The 23,648-nt window shown below is 38.9% G+C and overlaps 1 protein-coding gene across 39 annotated transcripts in view; it reads left to right on the top strand.

The window, feature by feature from the left end:
• The window catches only part of LOC105468849 (discs large MAGUK scaffold protein 2), a 2,241,192-nt gene that overhangs the window by 1,951,340 nt on the left and 266,204 nt on the right, over positions 1 to 23,648 (top strand). The window contains exon 1 of one of the 39 annotated variants that reach the window (XM_071075921.1): positions 3,288 to 5,815. The exons of 36 other annotated variants lie outside the window; for them this stretch is intronic. Coding sequence is in view for 2 of the 3 variants with exons in the window: in XM_024788732.2 (XP_024644500.1) it covers positions 21,255 to 21,291 (37 nt within the window). In the remaining variant the exon portion in view is untranslated. Of the gene's footprint in view, positions 1 to 3,287; positions 5,816 to 20,473; positions 21,292 to 23,648 lie in introns of those variants that run through there. 2 more of the 39 variants (XM_024788732.2, XM_071075922.1) reach the window with 2 other exon arrangements.

The following is a 23,648-nucleotide window of genomic DNA, read 5'->3' as shown; positions in this document are numbered from 1 at the left end:
AAGGCCTCCTGACTCTTGGCAGCATTCTTTCTGCTAACACAAATGTTAGAAGTCTGTGACTATGGAAAATTAACTTCCCCTGCTAATAAGTCATTTTTCCATAGGTTTTTTCCTTAGAGTACTATTTATTTTTCTCTTTGAACATTTTAAAATAACTGTATGTATTTAAGGTACACAACATTATGTTTTGATATACATGATTATCATGAAATTATTACTGCAGTCAATCAAATTAACATAGCCATCATCTAACATAGTTATGTCTCTCTGTGTGTGTGTGTGTGTGTGTGTGTGTGTGTCTGTGTGTTAAAAGTTTGGTAAAATTTACTCTCTTAGCAAATTTCCATTATACAGTACAATATTTTCCTAAAATTTAAAACCCATTTGTTTATTCGGAAAATGTTTGTGAAGTTTCTAGTGTTCTAGCTGGTCGGAGGCACTGAGATACAGAGATAAAAATGCACATACTCCTTGTGCCCAAGAAATCACCAGTCTTCTGGGAGACAGCATTCTCAGTCTTTTGGTTGAGCATCCAAAGTACAGTGTGAGTTTGGAGGGAAGAGTGGCAGTGTGTCTGTCTAGAATGTCAGGGAAAGGTTCTCAGCCTCCCAAGTAGCTGGCTGGGACTACAGGCTCCCGCCACCATGCCCAGCTAATTTTTTGCAATTTTTTTTTTTTTTTTTTTTTTTTAGTAGAGACAGCATTTCACTGTGTTAACCAGGGTGGTCTCGATCTCCTGACATCGTGATCCACCCGCCTCAGCCTCCCAAAGTGCTGGGATTACAGGCGTGTAATCTCTGGGCCCAGTCAGTATGGCCATTTTTATAATATTGATTCTTCCAATCCATGAGTGTGAAATATTTTTTCATTTATTTGTGTTGCCTTTAATTTCTTTCAGAGGTGTTAAATAGTTTTCCTTCTAGAGATATTTCACCTCCCTGATTAGCTGTATTGTTAGGTATTCCATTTTCTTTGTGGCTATTGTATGTGGGATTGTGTTTGTGATATTACTTTTAGCCATGATGTTGTTGGTATATAGAAATGCTACAGATTTTTTTATATTAATTTTGTATCCTGAAACTTTACTAAAGTCATTTATCAGTACTAGGAGCCTTTTGGTAGAGTCTCTAGGATTTTCTCAGTATAGAATCATATTATCAGCAAAGAGAGATAGTTTTATTTCTTCTTTTCCTATTTGGGTGCCTTTTATTTCTTTCTCTTCCCTGATTGCCCTGGCTAGAACTTCCAGTACTATGTTGAATAGGAGTGATGAGAGTGGGCATCCTCGTCTTGTTCTGGTTCTCAAGTGGAATGGTCCAAGATTTTGCACATTTAGTAAGATATTGGCTGTGGGTTTGTCATAAATGGCTCTTATTATGTTGAGGTTGTGTTCCTTCAATGCCTAGTCTGTTGAGGGTCTTTATCAATGAAGGGAAGTTGAATTTCATCAAAAGCTTTTTCTGCATCTATTAAGATGATCATATATTTTTTGCTTTTGATTCTGTTTATGTGGTGAATCACATTGATTTGTGTGTGTTGAACCAACCTTGCATCCCAGGAAAAAGCATACTTGATCATGGTGAATTAACTTTTTGATGTTCTGTTAGATTCAATTTGCTAGTTATTTTGTTGAGGATTTTTGTGCAGGACAAAAATTCTGTCCCCTTGTGTGTTAGTGTGCAGAGAGGTAAAACACAAGTCATTTGGGGCACAGCAAAAGCATACAGCAGTGAAAATTTTTCCAAACTCTTTTCTTCACAGTGCTCCCTCCATGGTACAAGTGCTTTCAAAAAGCAGTTACTTTTTCACTCATTGCTAATATATCATCTTCACTTTGTACCAGGAGGGGCAGAGAAAATATATTTATTTTTACTGCTTTCATAAAATTTGTATTGATAGCATACAGACAGGAAAGTGCACAAATCAGAAGTATACAGATTATGCTAATACATAGTGAAGATACCTGCGTGATCACCACTCAGATGAGGAGAGAAAACAATACTTCTCCCAAGGATTACTGTATGCCTCCTTCTGAAGAGTAACTGCTATCCTAACTCCTAATATCTTTGATTAGTTTTTATACAGTTGGCACTTTAAATAAATATAGTCATATGGTATATAATCTTTTGTTTCTGGTTTCTTACACTCAGCTTGATGCTTGTGAAGATCATCCATGACATTGGGTTTACATGTAGTTCATTCATTTTTAGTGCTGTATAGTATTCCAGTGTATAAAATATCACAATTCACATATCCATTCTACTGATAATTGACATTTAGGCTGTTTCTGTACTTAACTATTATTAATAATGCTGCACTGAGTATTTTTGTGCGTGTCCTTTGGAACAAAGGTGTATATATGGGAGCATAATTGCTGGAATGTAGGCTATGTGTTAGTTTAGCTTTAGGAGCAACTGTTTAATAGTTTTCCAATGTGAAGGTGAATTTACTTCCACATTAGTTTTTCTTTTGCAATGTGCTCTGTGCTCTCTTTGGGCTCTGTACAAAAAGGGATAGAATTCTGTCATCAGCTATCACTAAACTTGTCATCACCTTCCTCATTCCTCTAAAATTTGCTCTCCTCAGAGGTTCTCCATCCACCCAAATGCTCAGGCATCATATCCTAATTACCAAGTGTGGTCAAGCCTACTTCCTACATACCTCTCATGTTCACCATCTCCTCTCCAGCTGCACTGTGATGAGTCCATGAGAATCTAAGGAACTCAACACTGTGGTGGACCCTGAGGTCCCTAGCCAGCCTGCTACCTTCTGTCTACCTTTCAGAGTCTTCCTATGTTTGTTTTCTAAATAACATGTAAGATTTTTAGCTGTAATTAGAGGGAGGAATGGGGAAAAATAAGCCAACTTTATCTTCTGGGAAATCTCATTTTGGTTTAATTTGCATGTCTCTGATGAATAATGAGGTTGAGGCTGAACTCTTTTTTATATATTTTTCAACTATTTGAATATCTTCTACTGTGAATTGCCTGGTCACATCTCTTGGTCATTTTTACTATTGAGTTATCTTTCTTTTTCCTTACTGATTAATATCACAAAAGTATTATATTATTTAAGGCTCCAGTGAATATTTTTCTTTATATGTCTTGAGAATGCTTAATGTTCTTTTTAATTATCTGCTAAGTAACATGTTTCTGTTAACAATTTATCCATAGAAATGATTCGCAGAATTTAGAGGCTTATGAAACATAAAAATGCTTAATTTATTATTAATACCTCTTTTTAAGTACTTTGACACCAGTGAAGTTCTGCATAGTACAAAAGATTCTTATGGTCACTTTTCAGATTATTACAAAATACTGCAAAGATTCTGTGATTCAAATTATCTTAACCCACCAATGGTGGGTCCAGTTAAGATCATTTGAATCATAGAATTCAAATGGGGGCATAGTAAAGCCCTTCAGCTTTGTGAATGTCTCTTTCCTCAAGATGCCTACAATCCTTAAACAAAAGAGAGAAGAACGAATACAAGAAGAAATCAATAATATAAATAATAAAATAATATAAATAGAACCGTTTGAATCGTCATGTACACTCACTGAGCTCTACTGATCCCCTAGCACTTTGGACTTCACTGTCACCAACAGCAGGTAACACTTGAAAGATGTTGAGCAGGATTTGTGTGTTAAAAGTTCACCTTGATGGTAGAAGATGGATAGAAATAAAGCAAGACAGTTACTTTCATGGTCCAGATGGGAGACAACAAGGACCCATCATCATGCAGCTATGATGGGAGAAGAGCTGGTGAACATGAGAGGTGTGTAGGAAGTCGGCTTGACAACACTTGGTAATTAGGATATGATGCCTAGGATTTGGGTGGATGGAGAATCTCTGAGGAGAGCAAATTTTAGAGAAATGAGGAAGATTATGACAACTTTAGTGATAGTTGGTTACTTCGAATTCTGTCCCTTATTGTACAGAGCACAGCTTCTTCGTCTGACTGTATCTCCTGCTGTTTTGAGGCAGAGGAAATTGGAACTAAATTCAAATTATTTCAGTGCTTTTCTGCCTAATGTATTTATCAAATCACATCCTGCTCAGCTGAGTGTGCTAGACAGGTACATTTCATTTGGACAATAATGCCAGTGGTTTGCTAGTGACTAGTGTGTGTCTTTGGGGAGCAGCCCCCAAAGAGAAGCCTGCCCCTCTTTTTCAAGTTTCATAAGAACTCTTTTTCTAGTTTCATAAGAACTAGAAAAAAAATCTTGGCTGTGTACTGTACATCATATTATCTCCAGAAGCCTAAATTGGTAAATTTCAGCATTACTGTGGACAGTGAGGAGTTGCTGATGTGGGTTTGGGTAAACATTGTAATGGTGACTGGTTGGACATAAAACGCAGCTGTTTATAATTTGTGTTGTTTAACTCCCCCTGGAAAACACAGACCCTCGGAAACTGAACTTGTTCTAAACCTCCTTTTCTCACAGAAGGATCAGGAGGAAGAGAATTGGCATCACTACTAACCCTGTTTCATAAGCTATCCAATGCCATCCTCTCATCTCTCAATTATTCCTCTCTGGGGTTCCTCTCTGAATATGGATCTGAGAGGAGAGGGAGGAGAGAAAGGGGGCACAGGTATTAAAGAGAAGAAGAAGAAAAGAAGATTATGTAAGGCAGCATCACCAAAAGAATAAGCGGAGAAGACAGGAAAATTGCAAGTACAGAAGAAAACCTCAGGAACCAGTTCAACTAACCCTTTTAGAGACCTACTGTGTGTTCAACACTAGGATACAGAAGATATAACTAGAATCAGTAGGAAGAAACTACAGGGAATTAGATTTCAGCCTAAAGTAAAGAAAAATTTTCTCGTCTATAGAATTGTTCAAAACCAAAAAGAACTGTCCTGTACTATAGTGAGATTCTGTGATTGAAAGTATGAAAACAGTGGCTTGTTTCATAGGACACCATTATATCAAATGCAGGTTGATCTCCAGAGGGCCCTTTTAAATAGAAGATTCTCTGAGCATAGTTTTTGTGTAGACTAGACCTGCTGTCAATGATCCTGGCCTTTCATGTTTAAGGAATTGAGAGTAGAGATACTAGCCTAATCTTTTCTCCTACTCTCTTCTGTCTATACCACCAATACAGAAAAGTGGAACAAATATGTGTGAGGTTCAGTATGTTTGAGAGAGAGCAGAAGCTTCCAGGGATGAGTCAGCATGAATCCTCAAAGGAGAACTGTGAGAAGTTAGGAGACAAAAGAGCAAGACCTCTCCAAGTTTCCTTGACCCATTGCTTAATCAGTTCTATTGACATATTTGAGAATGCCCTTATATAAAAGACCCAGAGCTTAAAGAATGCTGAATTTAGTTTCTAGAAATTTTCTATACACAATATTAGTAGACAATCTTCTTTGTAAATTAAATGGTTTTCTTCTTTATTCACTTGGCTACAGAAATAATCATAGCAAATAGTTATTGAGAACTCACTGAGTACCAGTCACTGTTTAAAGTATTTTGTACAGATTAATGTACATAATCCTCATAACAACCTTATGAAGTCATGCTGTAAACTGAATTGTGTCCTCTGTAAATTCATATGTTGAAGCCCTAACCATCAGTGTGATGCTATTTGGAGTCTTTAGGAGATTATGTTTAGATGAGGTCATAATGGTAGGGTCCACAGGATGGAATTAGTGCCCTTATAAGAAAAAACACCAGAAAGCATGTTCTCTTTCTCTTTCTGCCATGTGAAGACACAGTGAGAAGGCAGCCATGTGTAAGCCAGGAAGAGAGCCCTTACCAGAACCCAACCATGTTGTTACCCTGATCTTGGACTTCCACCAGCTTCCAAAACTGTGAGGAAAATCAATTACTGTTGTTTAAGCCACCCAGTCTATGGTATTTTTTTATGGCAGCACAAGCCAATTAGTATAGGTCAGTACCATTATTATTCCCTTTTTTGCATGAAACTGATGGATAGACAGCTTAAGTATCATGGCCAAGACAGTCACACTAGCAACTGGAAAAAGTGGGATTCAAATCCAGGCCAACTGCATCCAGAGCCTTTGGTCTTTACCACAGTGATTTACTGCCAACTTGTAATATATGTATACTTACTGTGTTTCCAGAGTCTTTTCATATACTGGTTTACTCATTCTTTACAACTCTGCAATGTACCCAAAGCAGACATGACAGTCCTACCCTTACAGATGAGAAAATTGATGCTCTGACAGATATGGTGGCATGGCCAAGCAGAAAACTCTGATTCTAGGGACTATTGGGGGAACCAACCCTCAATATTTCAACATAGGTTCTTTCTATTTTCCCTAAGTGTCGGCCAGACTGAGAAATAAAGAGAAATAGTATGAATAGAGGAATTTTACAGCTGTGCCTCTGGGGGTGACATCACATATCAGTAGGACCGTGATGCCCGTCTGAGCCGCAAAACCAGCAGGTTTTTATTAAGGACTTTAAAAGGGGAGGGAGTGTACAAACAGGGAATAGGTCACAAAGATCACATGCTTCAAAGGGCAATAAAGATCACAAGGCAAAGGCAAAATTAGAATTACTGATGAGGGTCTATGTCCCGCTGTGTACATATTGTCTTGATAAATATCTTAACAGAAAACACAGTTTAAGAGCAGAGAACCAGTCTGACGAAAATTTACTGGGCTAGAATTTCCCAATCCTAGTAAGCCTGAGAGTACTGCAGGAGACCAGGGCGTATCTCAGTCCTTATCTCAACCACATAAGACAGACACTCCCAGAGCGGCCATTTATAGACCTCCCCCTGAGGAATGTATTCCTTCCCCAGGGTATTCCTTGCTGGGAAAAGAATTCAGTGATATCTCTCTTACTTGCACGTCCATTTATAGGCTCTCTGCAAGAAGAAAATATGACTCTATTCTGCCCAACCCCGCAGGCAGTCACACCTTATTTATCTTCCCTTGTTCCCTGAAAATCGCTGTTATTCTGTTCTTTTTCAAGGTGCACTGATTTCATATTGTTCAAACACACATGTTTTACAATCAATTTGTACAGTAGTGGTCCTGAGGTGATATACATTCTCAGCTTACGAAGATAACAGGATTAAGAGATTAAAGTAAAGACAGGCATAAGAAATAATAAGAGTGTTATTAGGGAAGTGATAAATGTCTATGAAATCTTCACAATTTATGTTCAGAGATTACAGTAAAGACAGGCATAAGAAATTATAAAAGTATTAATTTTGGGAACTGATGAATGTCCATGAAATCTTCACAATTTATGTTCTTCTGCCGTGGTTCCAACCAGTCCTTCCGTTTGGGGTCCCTGACTTCCCACAACAAGGGACCAAAAGAAAAAATACTATATTAAAGACTAGTCATCTTCTAAATTGAGACTGCATAAATGTCATGTGACCAGAAACCATGAGCATTGACTCTTGCCTCTAGACTATAAATTCCATGAGGGTATTTGCCACTAGACTATAAATTCCACTCATTGTGTGTCTTTATTAATTATTGTATCACCTAGAACAATACCTTATATGAAAAAAGTAGTCAATAAAATTATTGAATGTTAAATGAATGGATCAAAATATGGTTTGGAATGACAAGATCAAAGCAGTACTGATGCTGAGTGGAAGAATCTTTTATTCTTAATCACAAGTTTAACTGTTAATGTGTTTATTGTTTCTTTTCTTTTCTTTTTTTTTTTTTTTTTTTTTTTTTGAGACAGAGTCTTGCTCTGTTGCCCAGGCTGGAGTGCAGTGGTGCAATCTCGGCTCACTCCAAGCTCCACCTCCTGGGTTCATGCCATTGTCCTGCCTTAGCCCCCCAAGTAGCTGGGACTACAGGTGGCTGCCACCACGCCTAACTAATTTTTTTATTTTTAGTAGAGATGGGGTTTCACCGTGTTAGCCAGGATGGTCTTGATCTCCTGACCTTATTATCTGCCCTCCTCAGCCTCCCAAAGTGCTGGGATTACAGGCATGAGCCACCACACCCAGTCTATTTATTGTTTCTTAATCATTCATTTAACAATTATCTAGAGTTAGCTATGGACCAAGCATATAGTTCTATTTGCTATCCTTTTCCAATCTGTATTTATAATACCATGGACTTTGATATGCCTTGCCACTGAATATATTTGAGATATGTTTTAAGTAGAAACATGTCTTTTAGATTCAGGAGAAAAGGAGAAAAAAGTATAGCTCCAAGAGAGCATGAAAATTTATGCCATTAATTAAAGCATAATTTTAAAAAATGGAACCAATCAATATGAAAGTTTATTTTTCAACATACTTTCTTATCTTTTTTTGTTTGATTAATTGCTTTTCTCCTGCACTCACTCTTTCTTTTGGAGAATGTTTGTTTTCAGTAGGACATTGTGAGAATGTAGTGAAAAAGTAATTCTAAAAATAATTTGTCTGATAAAAGAGTTGTAAAACTGGAACTTTATTCCAGTTCCACACCTAAAATCTGGGAGGTAAATAATATTTTCCAACATCACTGTAGCATCTGTCTTCTAAACCCTTTTGTTCTAAGTCCCATTCCAAAGAGGCACAGCTTCCATGGTATGATTTATTTGCTTTTATCCAAACAGATGTCATTTTTGGGGCTCTACAGTGTGGCTTATGGCTTAATTACAAAATGAGATTTTGTATATATAGTTTATTTCACCTAATAAAATGATGCTTGTAGATGAAATATTTTGCTTTTCAGATTGTGTAGATATCTTGGAATTGTACCACCCACAGTGTCCCAAATTCTGTCATGCACAGATGCTCAGTAAATTGAACATTACCATCTATAGATAAGTAATTAGCCAGCATCAGGTTTCATTGGAATCACTTTGCTGCACTCTGATTCACCCTTAAATTATTGTCTTCACTGTACATTGTGAGCTAATCAAAGCTGTTCTTCAAGTTTGGATGCTTTTTTTTCCTTCTTCTTCTTCTTCTTTAGGGATATACTCTAGAGAAGAAACAGGCACTTTAGAGAGCAACTACATTTTCAAAAATAGATGAAATTAAAACAGAACAACAAATCATAAACACAGTTGATTTCTGTTGCTAGGATGTTTTGGCCTCTGTTTTATTTATTAACCAGTGCTGTCAGCAGAGAAAAATAGGACCTTTGAGATAACCATTGTAAACAATAAAGCCAAATGTCTGTCAAATAAATAGCCAATCTTGCCAAGAAAAGACATTGCAAAATCTCTGTATCTTTCTCTCTTTTTTTGTACCTAAAAAATGCCTTTCAGAACAGGTGCATAAAGTTGCCCTAACTTGGTCAGGCCATCTGGCTAATTAGTATGTATGTTGAGTTCTAGTAATAATAATATTAAAAGCAAACACTTGTGTAATACCTTTTCTCCTATGAGGACACTGAGAGACAGAGAAGCTAAGTAATCTAATCTGCCCAGGGACACATGATCAATCAGTTTAAGACTTGGGTCTTGAACCTGGGTGGTTTGGCTCAAGTCTTAACAAATATACTATCATGCTCCTCATGTGAAAAGCAAAACTTCAGAGTGGCATAGGCAGGAGTAATTAAAATAAAATGATTTAGGTTGAACTATATGAAAAATGTCAATATTTGACGGTTTTTGACCTAACAGATCTGTAATTTTATATCGTGCAATCTAATCGCAACTAAAGCAACTAAGCACACATTTATGAGGCCTCTGCTCTGGGTCAGGCCCTGTTTTCTGGATGTTGCTGGAGTTAGTATGATTTGGTGGTGGAGAGTGAATCTGGAGACTGGAATTTTCCAAGTGCCATTGCTAATTTTGATTAGTCAGTTCATTTCCCTGGACCTGTCTTTTCATCTGTTAAATAAACAGATCTCAAACTTTTCAGACTGCAGTTCACTTAGAAAGGGTAAACCATCGGCCGGGCGCGGTGGCTCAAGCCTGTAATCCCAGCACTTTGGGAGGCCGAGACGGGCAGATCACGAGGTCAGGAGATCGAAACCATCCTGGCTAACACGGTGAAACCCCGTCTCTATTAAGAAATACAAAAAACTAGCCGGGCGAGGTGGCGGGCGCCTGTAGTCCCAGCTACTCGGGAGGCTGAGGCCGGAGAATGGCGTGAACCCGGGAGGCGGAGCTTGCAGTGAGCTGAGATCCGGCCACTGCACTCCAGCCTGGGCGACAGAGCGAGACTCCGTCTCAAAAAAAAAAAAAAAAAAAAGAAAGGGTAAACCATCTTATATCTCATTCATTCCAATCACTCTCAGTTTCCAGTGGCAAGCAAAACCACTGGTTAGAAAGAATGTGACTATAAAAGCAAAATGTAGGTGTGAGAAGAATTATATTTGCATATGCTTTTGCAATAGGAATACAGATGATTTATCTTTCAGTGTCCATACGTCTTAAAGCCTGATTATTACAAAATATTAGGCCAAAATATAGTCAGAGTGCAAATTATGTGTCATTAAGAGTTAACAAAGTTATTCACAACAAATAGAAGGGATAATGGTAAACCTAAATTAAATTTATAATTAAACGTAGGAATAGTAGGATTTAACACCTATGACAAATTAAAGAAAACACTGAGGATACAGTGGCTTTTTAAAAAGCATCTTGCCCCCAAACTGGGAGAATTCTACCTCTCTGCCTGTGCAGTAGAAGCTGTGTGACTTAGCCTTCCTGGTATAATACCAAATCAAATCCCTAATCAATTCTAGTAAAACACTAATTTAAATACCAAATCAATAATCCTTAACAATTCACTCAGTGCTGGTTACATTTTAAAATACATAGCTATGAAATTACAAGTGATTTACCTTAAAAAGCCAAAGAAAAACTTATGTGGCATGATTTTGATGCCCTCATCTTCCATCCTCACCCTCTCTAATCGGCCAATATTAATATCAAACATTAAAAAAAATTATATTTATTTTAAAACACAGAACACACATACACAAAGCCACCACTTATGTCAATGCAGTTTGAGCCCTACACAAAGGTGACAAGACAAACAGGTGAGTAGAGGCTAATACCTAAGGGGTGCCTTGTATGTGTGTGGTATATGACAAATATGTATAAAATATTAATGTATATATAATGATACGTAGGCATACATAATTAAACAACTGACATAAATGTTTTATGAAACAATACTCTTACTGTGTGCGTTATCCTCTGAAGTTTCTGGATTTTTTTTTTTTGTTTTGTTTTTTTTTTTTTTTTGAGATGGAGTCTCCCTCTGTTGCCCAGGCTAGAGTACAGTGTCTTGGTTCACTGCAAACTCCGCCTCCCGGGTTCATGTCATTCTCCTGCCTCAGTCTCCCGAGTAACTGGGACTACAGGCACCCACCACCACACCCAGCTAATTTTTTGTATTTTTAGTAGAGATGGGGTTTCACCATGTTAGCCAGGATGGTCTCGATCTCCTGACCTCATGATCTGCCCACCTTGGCCTCCCAACGTGCTGGGATTACAGGCGTGAGCCACCGCGCCCGGCCTCTATTTTATTTTTTAAAGAAAACTATGGGCTGGGTACAGTGGCTCATGCCTGTAATCCTGGCACTTTGGGAGACCAAGGCGGGAAGATCACATGAGGTCATGAGTTCAAGACAAGCCTAGCCAACATGGTGAAACCCCATCTCTACCAAAATATAAAAAATAGCCTGGCATTGTAGCCTGTGCCTGTAATCCCAGCTACTAGGGAGGCTGAGGAACAAGAATCGCTTGAACCTGTGAGGCAGAGGTTGCGGGGAGCCAAGATAGTGCTGCTGCACTCCAGCCTGGGTGACAGAGCAAGACTCCATCTGAAAGAAAGCAAGAAAGGGAAGGAAGGAAGGAAGGAAGGAAGGAAGGAAGGAAGGAAGGAAGGAAGGAAGGAAGGGAGGGAGGGAGGGAGGGAGGGAGGGAGGGAGGGAGGGAGGGAAGGAGGGAGGGAGGGAAGGAAGGAGGGAGGGAGGGAAATTAGTGATCATAAATTGATTTGATTTCACATTTCACTTATACTTTTGAAGAATGTTACTCAGATATGCCAGATATGTTCACTTTGACCTCTATGAATAATGTTGGCAACAAATGATTGGGTAAAGAAAATGTGATATATATAGAGAGATGTAGATATCTCTGTCTATAGATAGATATAAATATAGAATATTATTTAGCCATAAAAAATGAAATCATGTCTTTTGCAACAATATGGTTGGAACTGGAAGCCATTGTGTTAAGTGAAATAACTTAGAAAGTCAACTACCACATGTTCTCACTGATAAGCAGGAGCTAAATAATGTGTGCATGTGGACATAGAGAGTGGAATAGTAGACACTGGAGACTTGGGAGGGTGGGAGAGGGATGAGGGATGAGAAATTACTTAATGGGTACAATATTCACTATTGGGTGATGGTTACACTAAAAGCCCAGACTTCTCCACTTCACAATATATCCATGTAACAAACTGCACATGTATCCTCCTAAATCCATTTAAAGCAACAACAACAGAGAAACAAATGAGCAAAGGCACATTTGGAAATTTCTTAGATGAAGGGATTTGAAGTCATTGGCTAGAACTGGGCATAGTTAGCCTGGGCTAGTTAGAGAGAAGTGATGATTGTAAAGAGGAGGAAGAAGCCAGAAGAGTAAGTCTCAGTCCTCCAATATTTGAGCAGCTACTGAAGTAACAAGACATTAGAGGGATTAAGCATTTCTTCTTATGGCTCCCAGGGATGGATTTTCACTCATGCAGCCACCTGAGCACTATTAAACACCAGCTACTTGCCAGCTTCTGTCTAGAAACTGAAAATTAAATACCAAATACATTAGTTAATCTTTATGCAAAGAAACCCTGCTTTTTCAGTGATATGATAGGTAAACATGCCTGATATGAGATACAATATTGAGAGATTTTGTTAAGTTCTAGTGAGTGGTTTTATTAGTGACTCACAGAGCTCCTTGTTTACCCGAGTTGCCATTTGAGTCAATTTCTTTTTTCTTTCTTTCTTTTTTTTTGGGGGGGGGGGGGTGGGGGGATGGAGTCTTCCTCCATTGCCCAGGCTGGAGTGCAGTGGCATGATCTCAGCTCACTGCAACCTCTGCCTCCCAGGTTCAAGCAATTTTCCTGCCTCAGCCTCCAGAGTAGCTGAGATTACAAGCACCCGCCACCATGCCCAGTAATTTTTGTATTTTTAGTAGAGATAGGGTTTCACCATGTTGGCCAGGCTTGTCTCAAACTCCTGACCTCAAGTGATCTGCCCGCCTCAGCCTCCAAAAGTTCTAGGATTACAGGCGTGAGCCATCACATCCAGCCATTGAGTCAATTTCTAAATACTTCTGAGTGTTCACTACTGTGCAGAAAGTGGTTCAGTTATGGAGAAGTAGATGTCCTCCGAAGGTGAGCTACGAGCTTTCTACCTCAGTGAAAATGTTTCCCAATGCATCCTTCCCCCTTTCCTCTCCCCAGCTGGAGCATGAAACTATGAAAGAGCTTCCATCTGAACTTCAAAGGAGCCATTTTAGAATTCTAGCTTTAGACATTTTTTCTTGAGAAAAATCATTAAGCTTTCCTTTTATTTTAGATTATTTAATTTGCAGGAAAGCACACATGATAATGAATACATAAATCTTCTCAAATACCCACAAAGCCTTCGTAATGAATTCTTGGTTTTATTCTCTTTGGGCTCTCACCAATTTCTTTTAAATTCCAAAATAAATCCATTAGAGGTTGTGATCCCCATCATTTCACTGCATGGAAAATTCACTGTTAAAGCTTGTTTAGGGTTATCTGTAAGTTTATTATCAATATGTTGAAGTTATACAAAGACATATTTTGGTTCCATATAAAACTAAATTTCTAAGCATAATAGCTGCCTTGGTAGGTATTAAGCTCCCCAACATGAGAGACATTTACAAATAGTTGAAGGTCGCCTGGCATCTGGCTGGAGTAAGGGGAGAATGTTACCCAAAATTACCCTTTAGCACCCTACCAACCGTGAGATTGTATGTTTTAATTAAATAATTAATTTAATTATTTCCCCAACCCACAACTGAGTTTTTCCCCTAAAAGAGCTTCCTATACATGCTTTCTGGAATCACATCCAAAAACACAAAACGGCTTTCTCCTTAAATGAACATGTTTTTAACATACTAATTAGATCAAAATTAATCAGTAAGTACATTTCAGTCAGTCTTTTCTGACAATATAGCCATGGCTCAGCAAAATCAAATTATTAGTAATAATGATTATGAATAATACCAAATAATAACAAAGCACTAATAACATTGACAGTTGTTCCTAAGTTGCTAACATTTATTTAAATGACTATTGTGTGGCAAATGCTGTACTAAGTGCTTTAAAGGCACTAATTTAATGATAACCCTTTCTGGTGGTATAGCATTTCTTCCCATTTAACAGATAAGAAAACTGAGGCAGGCAGCCGGAATGGCAATTATCAAAAAGTCAAGAAACAATAGATGCTGGCAAGGCTGTGGAGAAATAGGAATGCTTTTACACTGTTGGTAGGAATGTCAATTAGTTCAACCATTGTGGAAGACAGTGTGGTGACTTCTCAAGGATCTAGAACCAGAAATACCATTTGACCCAGCAATCCCATTACTGTGTATATACCCAAAGGAATGTAAATTATTCTACTGTAAAGACATAAGCACACATGTGTTTACTGCATCACTATTTCCAATAGCAAAGACATGGGACCAACCCAAATGCCTATCGATGATAGACTGGATAAAGAAAATATAGTACATACACACCATGGAATATTATGCACCCATAAAAAATGAATGAAATCATGTCCTTTACAGGGACATGGATGAAGCTGGAAGCCACCATCCTCAGCAAATTAAAATTAAACACCACATGTTCTCACTCATAAGTGGAACCTGAACAACGAGAACACAGGGACACAGGAAGGGGAACAAGACACACCAGGGCCAGTCAGGGGTTGGGGGAAGAGGGGAGGGAGAGCATTAGGACAAATAGCTAATGCATGAGGGGCTTAAAACCTAGATGATGGGTTGCTAGGTACAGCAAAACAACATGGCATATGTATACCTATGTAACACACCTTCACATTCTGCACTTGTATCTCTGAACTTGAAAAAAGAAAGAGAACTGAGGTAGGGAAATTACATAACGCAGAGGACCACTTGGAAGTGGCAGAACCAGGACTTAAGGCCGATGCGTATACTAACTCAGAGAATACACTTATAACCACTAGCCTAGATATAAAATGAGCTTTATTTAGATGTTTTTGACCCTTGCTAATTTCTGTTTCATCATCTAAAATTTGGGACCTAATAAGGCCCCCTTATTGAAAATAATCATGCTGTGAAAGGAAGAATGACCCCTATAGGTTCTTAGTTGGAACAGACCCCTGGTTTCATATGCACATGGGAGACGACCAGGGAATGAGTAATTCTCAGAGAAGTGGCTTTGAATTTCAGCTTATGTAACATCTTCAACAAGAAACAGCAAATTTTTAGAGAAATGACAAGATGAAGGAAAAGGACTTTGAGTCTTCAGGCACAGTGAGCAATTTGTAGGAAGGCAAATAAATGGCAGATAAAGGGTAGTTAGTAAAGCTTGTTAATGTAGATTCTCCTGGTACCATCACCAGGCTGAGGAGGGTCCAAAGTTGCATTCAGTGGTTAACCTTTGTTCTCCCTGGTAGAAAAGCAGGGATGGGGGGAGGATACCGTTTTCCTTGTAAATCTATGTGCTGCTTTTAGGAAAATGGAGGGCAGAGAGTTTTCCCACATCTGCTTCCTCTTGATTATCTTTAGTTCAGTAATTCTTTGTATTTTGGGGAGGCATATTCTGGTCTCCCACAATCATATACATCATAGCTTAAGTATCTGTTCTTAAAATTTGAAATATTGTATTATAAATTTTCAGCAATGGGAAATGTTTAAGTAATTTACAATGTATGTATTCTGTGAAATTTTAAGGAGTCATTAAAATGCTTCTGACAAAGAGGTATTAACAGGAAAATGCGTGCAGTTACAGCAAATGAAACAGTAAAGTGCACATTTTTTTTGATGTAGTGTGACCTCAACATTGTAAAAAAAAAAAAACAAACAAAACAAAAAAAAAACCATAAAAAAACACCTAGAAGGAAATGACCAACATACAATGATTAACCCTGCGTAGTAATATCTATTTTGTTCTAATATCTTTTCTTTAAAAACCTCTTGTGTTTTTCCTTAGTGAACTCAAATTGTTTCTACAATTTAAAAAAAAAAAAAGTTTGTTTTGTTTTGTTTTATTTTTGGTTCTATAAAGCGGTTTACTTTTCTGATACAAGTTACTTGGTTTCTGATCTGACATTATTGTGTATAAAGTATCATGCTCGCTCTTCTTAAACGAAGATATATTTTAATGGTAATATGTTCGTTTAGCAATAAATGAATCTGTATAGAAATGGGCAACTCAGATTCACTGTAAAACATTCAATTATTAAGATGCACAAAGACTGCCAATTCAACTTCGCCCAGACTGGAATCTAATATCTAGAATCTCCACTAAATTGACTGCTGCCTTCATCAATTCACCAAATTGACTGCTGCAGAATTTCATCTGCAGCCCTATGTGAACTATGATCCTGTATTTTTCATCTCACAGAGAATGGTGAAGACTGGTCCGGCTGGTTTGAAGCACTTAAGGCAAAGTGATGTGATTTATAGTCCATTTTGGCAGGTCCTCCACATGTGTACTATCTCCAGGCTCAGGGTTTAAGTGCCCAGCTGAGGAAGAGTAATTCCTGCATTAGTAGGCTTGATTAACCTGAGGAAGCTTGGAGTACTTCGTTTTCAGGAAGGCTCGGGCTGTCCCACACACAGATTGTATGGCTTGAAATATGCTTTTGAAAAACTCTACCTTTGTTTTTCATTCAGTAACTGTCACAAGTACCACAGGAAACTTCTGCCTAATAAGGTCCACTTCCCTTCCTTAGCTTTAGATTTGAATGAAAGATATCCACCCCACCATTAAATGTTGTATTTAGAGTCAGTCGCAGAATAACTTATAATATTATCCTTAGTGGCAATGAATGTCCAAACATCAGAATTTAAACTTTCTAACTTTGCGTGTTAAGCAGTTCATAAATAAGAAATGTATACTTTACAGACTTACACACATCTTTCCTGGGTGGAACTTTTTCTTACCTAGCATTGTCTAAAGTAATTTGTTAAGATATCTTCACAGTAGCATATCTTGGAAGTTACCTAGTGGAAGTAACAATGCTTATAATCATGCCTGCATTATAGAAGGAAGCAATAATAATAATAATAAACAGGGCAACAATATTCTACCAACCTTAATTTATTCCTCGGCAAGACAACTGTGTACCACTGTTTTGTAAACACTGGCATAAGCGCTGTTAAATCCCTGTTCAGTTGTAAGTTAAAGTGCAGGGACCAAATGGATTCCCAGGAACTGAACCTATTTCAAAGAGGAAGGCCCTGTGATTCAGGTCTAAGACAAGAGTGTTGCCAGCATGGCATTACTGAAAGCAGGGGAAAAATGACTCCTTGCCCCAGAACTGCTTAGATGTGTCCAGGGATTTGTGCAAAGTCCTTTCTGAGTTATTCAAACCAGGCCATCAGAAATGCTATGCTGGGTCATACCAGTGAAACCTTCAGCCAAGCAAGGATCCAAAACATTGCAGGTGGTGTGAGAAATGCTGGAATAAGAGGCATATAGGAGATGCTACAGGAATAGTGGGTTGGTCATTATCTCAGTCTGTGAGGTCTGGAAGGATTCCCAGAGGCAGCAGTGTTTGAGTGTGTTTTAGAAGAATGAACAAAGTGAGTGTACAACAAAGAAGAAAGAGCTGTCTGTACAAAGTCACAAAGTTTTCTAGGAAGAAGATGGTGAGAAGAGAGGCTGATAGGGAAGCAAAATTGTGAAGGTGTTATGTGCTTTACTAAAAACATGGGCTTTGCGCTCTAGTTGATGGGGAGTCAGCAATGGATTTGAACAGAGAAGAGAGAAGATCAGGTGAGCATTTTAGAAAGAGTCCTCTGACTGCTGGTGTGGCTAATGCACTAAGGGAACGTGACATAAGAGGGAAGGAACAAGTTTGGAGAGAGCAGCATTCATGACAGTGGCAGTGGCAACAGAGGCACATACAGAGTAGAGAGACATTTTGGAGGTAAAATTAATGGGATTTGGTGCTTAATTATATGTGGAGTTTTGAGGCTGAAGATTCTAGTTCATATCACTAGAATTGTGATACCACTAACCAAAGACTTTATGCCCTGTAAAATCCATGAATTTGACTGAACTTTCCAATCTATAGTATGACTTCAGCTGTGTAATAGTTCTGTGGTCTCTGAAATTTGAACTAAACTTTTAACTTTACAGAGAACTTCCTTTTGTTTGATCTCACTAAACATATAGTTTGACAGATGAAAAAGCCAAGTGAAAATGATTTGACTAAAATCACCAAAGTGGATTTGTCTGAGGTTGGACTAGAACCAACTCTCCATGTTCCCTAGTCATAAACTTTAAATCAAATAACAAATCTGATAGCTTTGCACTCCATCCACTCCACCCATTTTATATTTTACATGGAATATATTAGAATTGGAAAGACTTTTGAATAGAATAGGAAGCAGGGAGCTTTGGAAAAGTCACAAAGAAATCCTGGGAACTTTTGGGAAGGAAGAGGTGGCCAGCAGAAGTCAAAGGGGAGCCAAATGATAGTGACTCTTCCAGGCTTTCCAGATGTCAATATTTGTATTACTCACAGTCCAAGGGCATCCTGTTGCACCTGATTCCACTGAGTTTTCCCTATAAACCTCTCCCCTGTGCACCACATTAGCCTTGGGTGATGGGGAGTGGAAGGTGGAGAGGGACCAGCTGATAATGACTGTGAACAACAATCAACAATCACTGTAGCCTCCACATAGGACAGATCCTGGAACCCTGGGTCCCTCAAGTCTCCTGTCTGTTTAGGAGGTCCCTTATGACTTACTTACCGGCATCACCCTCAAAATCTGTCCCTAGGCAATCTCAACCAGTGAATGAGTGGATTGTTGATCGTGTTGAATAAAATTATCTATGTAGACTATGTAGAGGCTATGAAAATAAGCTTGTTCAGTTTGAAAAATGATAGGAGCTGCTCTTATACTGTTAAAACAACACAGAATCTCAACTTCAGTGAGCAGAGGAACTGGAGGGTCCTGATCCCTGAAAACCAGAAGTTCTCTACTAGAAGTAGTAGAATCATTTTGCAATGGTGGGAGAATCATTTTCAATTATTTTTTATCCATGATGGTGGTTGGAAAGAGGTAAGACAGCTGTCTTAGATGCAACAGACATTTATGGGCAGGAAGAGAGTGTCCAGCTGAATGGGTCATTACTGTCTTTCTAGGAGCCAAAAGGGGCATGCTATCAGGATGCCTGCAGGGAAACAGAGACTCTTCATGATACTCCTCAATGCACTGTTTTTGTTTGTTTGTTTGTTTGTTTGTAGGCAGATCTGATGTCTCACAGGGTCTGCAATAACTGACTTGCCGTCAAGATTAGCTTCCACTTGTGGCTGACCTGTTTGACAATGGTCAATACCTGTGTTTAACAGAGAGATGGTCTACAGGTCTACAGTTGTGCAGCCCTTATCTTTTTGGGGGATTTGATTGAATACCTACCTTCCTGCCTGGCTCAGTGACTCATCTGATTTCCCATACCCCCTTGTCATTTAGTCCTATGATTGGCAGACTCAATAACCAATCATAAAATAAATGAGCAAAATACTGCTTTGAAAGAAAGTTCTTTTTAAAAAACTTTTCTCCTAATATTTTTGTGTGGGGAGGGAAGGAAATTCATATAGAAAAATACAATCTCAAGCCTGTAGGTGTGGTTTAAACAGACCTTGTTTAGTTTTATGATTTAACCTAAAACCCTGGAGACTTCCACAGCTTTCAATCCCATCAAGGAAGACCTTGTGTCAAGATTAGTTAGAAATGTTAGTGTTAACCCCATTTTATCCCTAAAAAACACTTTTAAAATGTTTTTAGTCTCCAGGCAATGAACAGATCCAACCCTTCAGTGTTGTTTTCCTAGATCATTTGTTTCTGTTGAATATATTCACAACTGACTTTTAAAAAATAAAACAAAACATTTAGACTTAGATGACTCTGCATCTCAGGTGAGTTTGATTGACTCCTATTTGAGTTTTTTTTTTTTTTCTCCCACAGGGTTTTTTAGCCTGTGCACTGCTCTTTAAGTGTTAAAAATGAAATAACAGGGAAAAAGGAGTGGGTGGTTACCATGGTGACCACCACAGCTGATTTGGGTAGCAGTAGACAGCGCTGGGAAATAGTGCCTTGTTAAACTGAACTGCAATGATAATCAATATTGAGAAGGAAAGTGAAAATGTCTGAGCTCCACTTAATCAAATGGCCAACCATTAAAACATAAATATCAGTATCTGTGCCTTGGCTTCAAATGCATATATAGTACAAATCAAAACAAAAGTCCTTAAGCGTACCTGGAAAATGGTTTTAGGAAGGAATCTAAATTGTCCTGATTTCCAAGTTTTAGCTATTCATCCTAAAATATTAAGAAAAGCTTTAACTAACAAAGTCTTGATGTTGGCATTAGAGGTTTTCCTGGTTCAAATTAAATGAAGACAAAGATTAACTTTTCAGATTGAGAGGACCTTATTTCTTGACTTGGTTTTGCCACGCAAAAAGGTGAAATTAGTGAAAGTCCGCCTCCATAAACCTTCCCTTTTTGAATTTTCTTCCCACCTAAGGGACGATTTAAGCAGGCATTTCCTGCCTAAGGGGAGCCAGCAGATTCCAGCCCGCAGCTGAAGAATTAACACTACGCTGTGAAAAACTTTGTTTACTCTCTTCTACATTTTAAAAGGAGATACCAGACTAACACTTCAGAGTTGGAATTTCAAACACCAGCAGCTAGCTGGGAGGTAGGATCGAATTTGGAGATAAGAATTCTTCCTGGCGTCCTTCAGCAGCCTCCCCAGGCAGGTTTTCACCTCCTCTACTTTTCCAGGACTAAGCCTTTTTAACTGAGAAGAGAGAGAAAAAGAGGTGAGCGAGATAGCCAACATCTGGAAAGTGATTGGTTACAGCGTTTAAAAGGAGAAAATAATCCCATCTTTTAAATTGGGCTTTTTGTGTTGCAAAGCATCTTAAACTAGCTCTGCCACTAACCTGGGAAGGTGGACCTACCTGCTTCACTCCTAACAGGCTTTGGCCACCACTCAAGAGCGTCAGGAGGTGTGTGCTGGCCGGGCGGAGTTTATACACGAAGCAGCTCAACCAGGAGGAGGGAACAGAGCTGAATTTGGGAAGCAGCTGCCTGCTATGCTGAAAACCCCTGGAAACTTGCTAAAGAGCTGTGGTGAGAATCATGCTGCTTTTCTCAGACCCGTTTCTCTTGGCAGACCATGTTGGGGAGGTGTGGCCAGTAAAATGAAAAGAGGGCAGCAGATTCTCCTGCCTTTCATTCCTAGAACAGCCTTTCCCTGCCATTTGTTAGTAACCTCTGCTTGCAGGCATTTTCTACAGTGGCTCTGTTTTCATGTCTGTTGCTATCTGTGTTCTGGGAGAACAACAATCAGTGAATTTTTCTCTTCCGTCACCTAAATGCAACCTCAAAATCACACTCTGAGTTTGATTTACCACCGGCCTCTTCAGTAAGACTATCTCATGTGAACTGCTAGACTCTTGATATTCTCTCTCTCTCTCTCTCTCACACACACACAAACACACACACACACATACACACACACACGGAGAGAGAGATTGATTAAGGAATGTGAAATATTTGCCTTAGATTTAAATTGGTTCCAGCAATACCTGGATCCACATTGATTTCAGATTAGGTATTTAATGTATGGAAGTCCTGTTCAAATAGAAACCAGAGAGCCTGCTTCGGGAGAGCCTAGTTCTAATCCAGGGAGGCAGGCTTACGTGTGTGAAAGAACCAGACAGACTTGAATGTTGAATTCTGCTTTCACCAATCATAAACTGTACAACCTTGGGAAACCATTTTATTTTACACATTCAGTTTTCTTATCTGTGAAATGGGTATTACATTCTGGTGGTTGTTTAAACATTAGTAGTAGTATATGGAAAGCTAGACTGTAACATCCTCCAGGGGGCATAGTTACCTTATTTTGGGCCACATAGTTAAGTAACTAGAAAGGGTAATTTTTAACAATCATAGTTTCATAGTTAAGAATGTCAGCTCAGATTATTCTGCCTGAATTCAAATCCCAGCTCTCTCGTGGTTAGCTGAATAACATAAGCCTGTAAAATGATAATGGTAGTAGTAACTATTTTATGATTTCTGAGGATCATGCTTCTTATTTTTATTTATGTATTTATTTTTTTGAGATGGGATCTCACTCTTTCACCCAGGCTGGAGTGTAGTGGTGTGGTCTTGGCTCACTGCAACCTCCGCCTCCCAGGTTCAAGTGATTCTCTCACCTCAGCCCCCTGAGTAACTGGGACTACGGGCATGTGCCACCATGCCTGGCTAATTTTTGTATTTTTTGGTAGAGACGGGGTTTCACCATGTATTTTTTGGTAGAGACTTCACAGGAGTCTCAAACTCCTGACCTCAGGTGATCTGCCTCCTTGGCCTCCCAAAGTGCTGAGATTACAGGTGTGAGCCACCATGTCTGGCCCCCCAAGATAATGCTTCTTCTGTAAAACCCTCAGCATTGCACCCAGCACAAACTAATACTCAGTGTCGGCTATTGTTATTATGATGCAGGAATCTGACTGTGGAGCTAGGCAGTTGGCCACCCTAGACTAAATTCACCTCATTTGTTGTTTTGTTGTTTTTAATTTAATATTTTATTTATTTTATTTATTTATTTTTTTTTTTTTGAGAGAGAGTTTCGCTCTGTTGCCCAGGCTGGAGTGCAGTGGTGCGATGTCAGCTCACTGCAACCTCCACTTCCTGGGTCCAAGCAATTCTTCTGCCTCAGCCTCCTGAGTACCTGGGATTACAGGTGCCCACCCCCATGCCCAGCTAATATTTGTATTTTAGTAGAGATGGGGTTTCACCATGTTGGCCAGGCTGGTCTCGAACTTCTAACCTCAAATGATCTGCCCTCCTTGGCCTCCCAAAGTGCTGGAATTGCAGGTGTGAGTCACCACCCCTGGCCATTTTGTTGTTTTTTAAATGAGAAGTTGGACAAGATGAATCCTAAGGAAACTTCTGCCTCTTAATAGCTTTGTTCCTAATTGCATCTGCATGCATATAACATAGCCACACATCTTCCTTGGTAGGGGCCATAAATAAAATGTTTTTAAATGTTTTATGATGGAAAAATAGTGCAATATAATATGTATTCTGGACTTAAAAATCATTGCTGCTCATAAATCCAGATGTGTCATTTCATATGCTGCTATAACTGTATTTCCTTAAGAACTTATATTGTCGCAGCCCCTGATGCTTCTTTGCGTTTCTGTGACTTTAGGGACTAAGAGACTAGAATTCAAACATTTTGTACTGATTTTAAGAAAGTTTATTCACCTAAGTTGGCCGAGGGTGGCACTTGTTAGCATTTCAAGTTTCTGTATTACTTTTGAGAAGGAACTTGAACCTGTGTCTCTGCATTCTGTTGGCAATTAATATGTATCTGGCATTACAGCTGAGCAGTTGGCAGCCAGTTTAAAAACCAGCCCAGAGTCACTCCCCACCCTGCCTCTGGAGGTGAGGAGGTAAACTGGCTGGACTGGAGA

This window comes from Macaca nemestrina, chromosome 12 (assembly GCF_043159975.1).
Source record: "Macaca nemestrina isolate mMacNem1 chromosome 12, mMacNem.hap1, whole genome shotgun sequence".
Lineage (NCBI taxonomy): Eukaryota > Metazoa > Chordata > Mammalia > Primates > Cercopithecidae > Macaca > Macaca nemestrina.
Note: the sequence above shows the minus strand (reverse complement) of the source record. Positions and strands in the feature narration are given on the sequence as shown.